Below are 5,822 nucleotides of genomic sequence, written 5' to 3'. Positions count from 1 at the left end.
AAGCTTATCCCTTCAGGAGCCTACCGCCAGGGTTCTTGGCGATAGGTGTAGGTACCCTACCACCAGAGTGTCCGGCGGTAGGCCCTTTTCCATATCAGCTCCAGCCCGTCTACCGCGGTTACCCTACCGCCAGGGACCCTGGCGGTAGGATATGATGGACTACCGCCAGGCCTTTCGACGGTAGGTAAAAGGGCCAGATCCCGATATTTTTTAAAAAATAGGGTCAGATCTGGCTAATCTACCACAAAAGGGCCAAAACACGAAATTTAGCCACCTATGGGCGAATCTGGGTCATAATTATCAAAAGTATAGTCCTCTCTTTAGACTGGCCCGCCCATGATTTTGAATGTAGCTCCGTCACTGAAGATGAGGCTGGTCGCACACACAATCGAAGGTCATCTATAAAATCAAGATAAAGCATGAAGCCATCACATTGTCGGCAACTGTCACCTTCAGACGATGTCGAGCATGAAAGGCGGGACAAAGAGCCAAAAATCAAGGCACCACATGACCAATCTGAAGGGGGGAGCAGATAGTAGCACTGCGACACTAGGAAGCGCCACCAATAAGCCCCTCGACAACACCACTATGTTCGAGACTGACATTCCGATCACCCGAACAAACAAGCCGCAATCAACCAGAGGTGTTGATAAGCACATGTTTGCATATCGTGGTAGATAACGATGTGATTGAAATCACATTCTTCGACACGACAAGCCACATTGCTTTAGCTATTCCGAAATTTGTATGACCTTTGAATGTTGCATAGGAAAACCACATGATTTGGTGGTGAGGGATGCTTGATTAGAAAGTGAAGGGAGAACAAGAACTGTAGTTTTTACACTCAAAAGAAACCATACACGGGATTAGAATATTAGATTCCTTTTTGCGAATATAAGAAAAAATGTATTATATACCCTAATCTATTTAGAAAGACAGGATCATTTACCTATTCTAATTCTAAGGGAGCCAGGAACAAAATTTGTCGCTGAAGAATGCAATCCTGGACCCTTTTTTCTACAAATTTCTGTTAGCTTAGACAAAGTTTAGATGATTTTTCTTTTACACGAACGGAAAATATCACAATCTTATCTTAGACGAGCCGAAAAGGCACAAGGGCAAAACCCCCAACAAAGGGGAAAGAAAAGCCGAACCCCGGCCGCCGCCACCCGCCGGAATGACGAAGCCCGCGGCGTCCCTGGCCTCGCTCCTCCCACAGCTGTGGCACCGGCCCTTGCCGCCGCCGCTGCCCCTCCTACCCCGCGCCCTCTACTCCTCTTCCCCGCTCCTCACCACCCACCGCACCCCACGCCGTCGCCTCCGCGTCTCCCCCGCCACGCACCTCGACGCCGCCGCCGCCGCCAGGGCAACCAGAGCCGCTGACCCCGTAGAGGCCCTGACAGCAACCTCGTAAGCTCCCCTCAACCCCGCCCTCGCCAACAGCTTCTGCTCCGCTCCGCAGGCAGTACACTGATGGTATTGGCATTGGCATCTACTGCACCTGCAGATACCCGGCGTACGACAGGCTTCTGCCCTGCCCGTCCAAAGACGACCCTCCGAGGATCGAGCACCTCGTCGCCCGGGAAGACGAGGTCGCCGGCGATTTCATCGCCAGCTCCCTCAACCTCCCCCCTATGTAAGCATCCATTCCATACGCTCTGTAGTAGGAAGTATCTGCTACGCTAGCTAAGCTTATTGGAAGGTGAAATGCCTAGGCTAGGCCGGAGCACGAGTGGTCTGGTAACGTTGTGCGCGTGAAGGTACGTTGCAGATCTCATCAGGTTCGGGGCCGTGTACTACGCTCTGGTTGCGCCGCAGCCGCCTCCCTACGCCGCTCCCGAGCATGTGAGGATCTTCAGAGAGGTGACAGAGCCGTCGCTCCTTCGCGGGAGGGCGTCCATCAAAGGGAAGACCGTCAGGGAGGCGCAGAAGACGTTCCGGGTGACTGACCCCAGCCAGCGCCTTGAGGCGGGCACTTATCTAAGGGTTCATGTGCATCCCAAACGGTTCCCCAGGTAGTAAAATTCTCTAGGTGTTTTTATCTGTCAGGATGGTTTGCATCAATGGTTGCTATGAGTTATCTGGTGCCAACTACTGTGATGCTGAGTGACCAAATCGGCTTGGGTTTACCAAATATTGTCAGGTGTTATGAAATTGACTGGAAATCCAGGGTAGTGGCGACAACTGACGACTTTGTTGTCCTCAATAAGCCAGCTGCAACATCAGTATGATCATCTTTCTTTCCTTGCTCCCCGATGTTTGCGTCTACTGTACATTTCCAAGGCTACACATATATGAGAATTAAAAGTACCGGTTATGTTTCTGCGAATAACTATCTGGTTTATCTAGTTAGCTAAGCACTTGTTATCCGTGTCTTTTTCAAAATTCCATTGACTATGCAATCCATTTACTTAACTAAGTGCTGGCTCCAATAATTTTGAATGTAACTAAATGGTGGCTTCATAAAATTAACTTAAGTGTAGCTAAATGCTGGCCTCACAGAATTAAAAAAAAACTACTTGCCACTGATGTAAGAGGATGCACAAGTGTAAGACCAGGATTATTCATGAAATATTAATTTTAGTTTCAGAGCTAGTGGGTTGAGGAAAGATCCAGTTGCAATTAGTGCATTAGGACATTGATAGAAGTTTAAGGGTCCGAAGTCCAAACTAATATCCGTAGATAATTTTCAATGTGTAGGTAGGAGGAGCAACTGATAATATTGAGGAATCCTGCGTGGTTTTTACTTCACGTGCATTAGGATTGGAGAGCCCTTTAATGACAACTCATCAGATTGACAACTGCTCTGAGGGCTGGTTTGTCTTTTGCTAACATACTTTTATAAACCACATGCTGTGGAACGCAAATAACTAATCCAACCATTTTCACTTAATTTGAGAATTTGCAGTGTGGTATTGTCTAAAACCAAGGAATTCTGCTCAGTTTTCCATGGATTGATACGGGTATGTTCTTTCATTGCTCCACTGTAACATGTTGCCCTGTGAACCTCTAGTGACAATGATTTATTTTTCTTCTGCAACAGGAAAAACAGGTTAAAAAAGTTTATCTCGCTCTTACAACAGAACCTGTGTCTCCAGGAATAATTACTCATTACATGCGTCCCCTTAATCGTGCTCCCAGACTTGTTTCAGAAGGTAATCCCTGAAATGCAGTTTATTGCTCTAGTATGTTAATGTTAAAGGCTTAAAGCTGTTCGCTTGAGTTGACTGTATTTGGATTGCAATTGGCAAACATATTAGATTTGAGGTAAAATCTCAGTTTTAACATATATGTAATAATACACCATCATTAAATTGTGACAGTTCATTATGACACAGAGTTCTCCTGACTCCTGGGTCTACACGCACCTAGATGAATAGTAAAACTGGAAAAATAGCGAATAATTTCAATTTTCTTTGTAGCAAACATAACCGAGTGTTCTAGCCACATGTGAATTTTCGTGAAGAAATGACATCCATGGTGTTCTACGTGAGCATCGATTTTTTCTTTTCTGTTCAGAACAGCACGATGTCATTTCCTCATGAAAGTTCACACGTGGCTAGAACACTTGACCATGCTTGTTACAAATTATTTTTAGAAAATTGTAAATATATATTTGCTTTCTTTACTGTTCATTCGGTGCGTGTGGAACCATGTCCATTTGATCTCATTGGAGGTAAACAATTGTTTATGTATAGGACTCTCGTAGTACATGTATGTCAGATTTTTTCAATGTGCTGCCTAGTTACTCATTCAGTTTTGTCGTGCTGTTTGGATGTTAAAGAATTAAGCAGCCTATGACCTGACTGAAACAAGTATGTTGCATAAACTTCTATCCTGACTTGTAGCATCTGCAGCTATAAATTAACATGTAATTAGTGTAATATTGTCTTAGCGTTGGTTATTGTAGCAGCCTACCGGACATGTATAGATAATCTGCTATCCTTACATTAGTAGATTGACAATGTTTTTATACTTTGCCAGATCATATTGAAAGATGGCATCTCTGTCAAATGGAGATATTAGACTGCAAGAAGGTTCCATGGCCAAAACCGTTGATAACAAAAGTCCACAAAGTGGACAACTGTGGCTGGCCCAAACAGGAAGCTGCCTATGAATGCAAAATCAATCTCATGACGGGGAAAACTCATCAGGTATCGTATTTTTCTGTTTCAAACGTAATTGTTTCTTTATTTGAGTTTCATCAATCATCTGTGACGTTATAAACTTCTGTCGTATGAAAAGGACACTGTTAAAGACCTTTTCTTTTTTTTCCTTCGGTAGCCTAAGAGAATTAAAACTGACACGCTCTTGTCTAGGGCTAGGATACTCTGATGTAAACTGTAAAGCACTATTTGCGTATTTCTGTTTGTCTTATTTAATGTAATCAAAACATCTGATGAATCATTAGAACCGATGACCCTCGCATTACAAATGTGATGCTCTAACCTCTGAGCATATGGGATAGCAATTTCATGGATAGAATGCTTCGGTTACTCTTTGACAGTGCATATAGCCCTGATACTTCACATATTCAATCCTGGTATAGGAAGTTCCCTGGGTTTCCTCTTTGATGCGTGGATATAGAATAAAGAGTACCAATGTGATTCTGTGGTTACTTTTAACTTAAATCTGCAGTTATCTTTTTGTCTTACTTTGGAGCACAGCGTTGGTTGTAAATTGAACCATTTGTTGGTGTTGCAATTGTTTCATTCATTGGTACAATCTTTCTCTACAATGTTGCTTACAACCACACAAGTGTTGTAATTTGTAAACTCATTGATATGCAGATTAGAGCACAACTGGCTGCTATAGGCGCTCCGATCGTAGGGGATTCTGCATACATGACTGGAGCGATCGCAGCAATGGCTGACCCAAGCATAAACCCATATGGTAGGGCGAGCCTGAATTACAGCAGTGAAGAGGAAAAAGCTGCTGCTGTTGAAGCATGGGTTGCTTGCCATGGCAAGGAACCGAAATCCGTGATTGGTCTGCAAGCATCTGAGATCTCATGGGATCATGAAGGCGAGCACCACTATTACAAGGCTGGGGTCCCTTGGTGGCGGCAAGACGCGGTGGAGTCCGACCTTGTTTGAGCAGAGACCTACATCCCTGAAACAGTTGCCCCCCTTAACCTGAAGGGTCCCGGTAGGCCCATCCTCCGGTGGATGGAGTGATCCGAGGCTGCTCACTAAGAAACATGCCCAACATATCATCACCGATTTCGGATCTGAATGCCTCAGCCACCAGCAGCAAGAACCTGATTGACACGCCGAAGATCTCCCGGCAGAATGTTTATGTGCGACTGGTGCTGGGAACTGTAGCTGGTGTTATTCGGGACAGTAGTGCACTGCAAATGCAGTTTTGTAGGATTTCTTCTTATGGGTGGATTCACAAGATTTTGGCTAGGTGATGTAGACCTGTAAAATGGCAGCTGTACCTCGTGGAAAATTGTTTTTTTTTTGAGGTAATCGTGGAAAATTTATTGGTTGTGCTGTGAACTTTTCAGTGGAAGCGCGTGGCCCATGCATACAAAAATGCTACACCTGCGAAAAGAATCTACATAATCTTACATAACTAGCCTAACTAATCTCTTCACCCCTCCTGATTTCAACTGAATGGTTCCCCTTCCTTGATTTCCTCCAACTGAAAAAGGCCACATACTCCCTCCATTCCTAAATACAAGTCTTCTAAGAGATTTCATTAGGGGTCTACATACAGAATAAAATGAGTGAATCTATACTTGAAAGTATGTCATAGTCTACTAGTATAACCTTTAGGAAAACTTATATTTAAAAACGGAGGGAGTAGATTATTATATT

At 44.2% G+C, this 5,822-nt stretch overlaps 1 protein-coding gene across 1 annotated transcript; it reads left to right on the top strand.

Annotated features, from left to right (window-relative positions):
- Window positions 1-1,136: 1,136 nt before the first annotated feature.
- LOC123424880 (RNA pseudouridine synthase 6, chloroplastic) lies at window positions 1,137-5,501 on the top strand. Its single transcript, XM_045108573.1, has 9 exons — window positions 1,137-1,410; window positions 1,508-1,636; window positions 1,761-2,015; window positions 2,144-2,225; window positions 2,701-2,816; window positions 2,909-2,963; window positions 3,044-3,155; window positions 3,985-4,154; window positions 4,791-5,501. The coding sequence occupies exons 1-9, from the start codon at window positions 1,178-1,180 to the stop codon at window positions 5,094-5,096; spliced, it is 1,458 nt and encodes a 485-aa protein (XP_044964508.1). The 5' UTR covers window positions 1,137-1,177; the 3' UTR covers window positions 5,097-5,501.
- Window positions 5,502-5,822: the final 321 nt, after the last annotated feature.

This window comes from Hordeum vulgare, chromosome 2H (genome assembly GCF_904849725.1).
Source record: "Hordeum vulgare subsp. vulgare chromosome 2H, MorexV3_pseudomolecules_assembly, whole genome shotgun sequence".
Classification (NCBI taxonomy): Eukaryota; Viridiplantae; Streptophyta; class Magnoliopsida; order Poales; family Poaceae; genus Hordeum; species Hordeum vulgare.
Note: the sequence above shows the minus strand (reverse complement) of the source record. Positions and strands in the feature narration are given on the sequence as shown.

Coding starts and splice junctions, on each gene's coding strand:
- LOC123424880 (XM_045108573.1), top strand. CDS start 1,178: ATGACGAAGCCCGCGGCGTCCCTGGCCTCGCTCCTCCCACAGCTGTGG. Junction 1,637..1,760: donor TCCCTCAACCTCCCCCCTAT/GTAAGCATCCAT, acceptor GTGCGCGTGAAG/GTACGTTGCAGATCTCATCA. Junction 2,964..3,043: donor TTTTCCATGGATTGATACGG/GTATGTTCTTTC, acceptor CTTCTGCAACAG/GAAAAACAGGTTAAAAAAGT.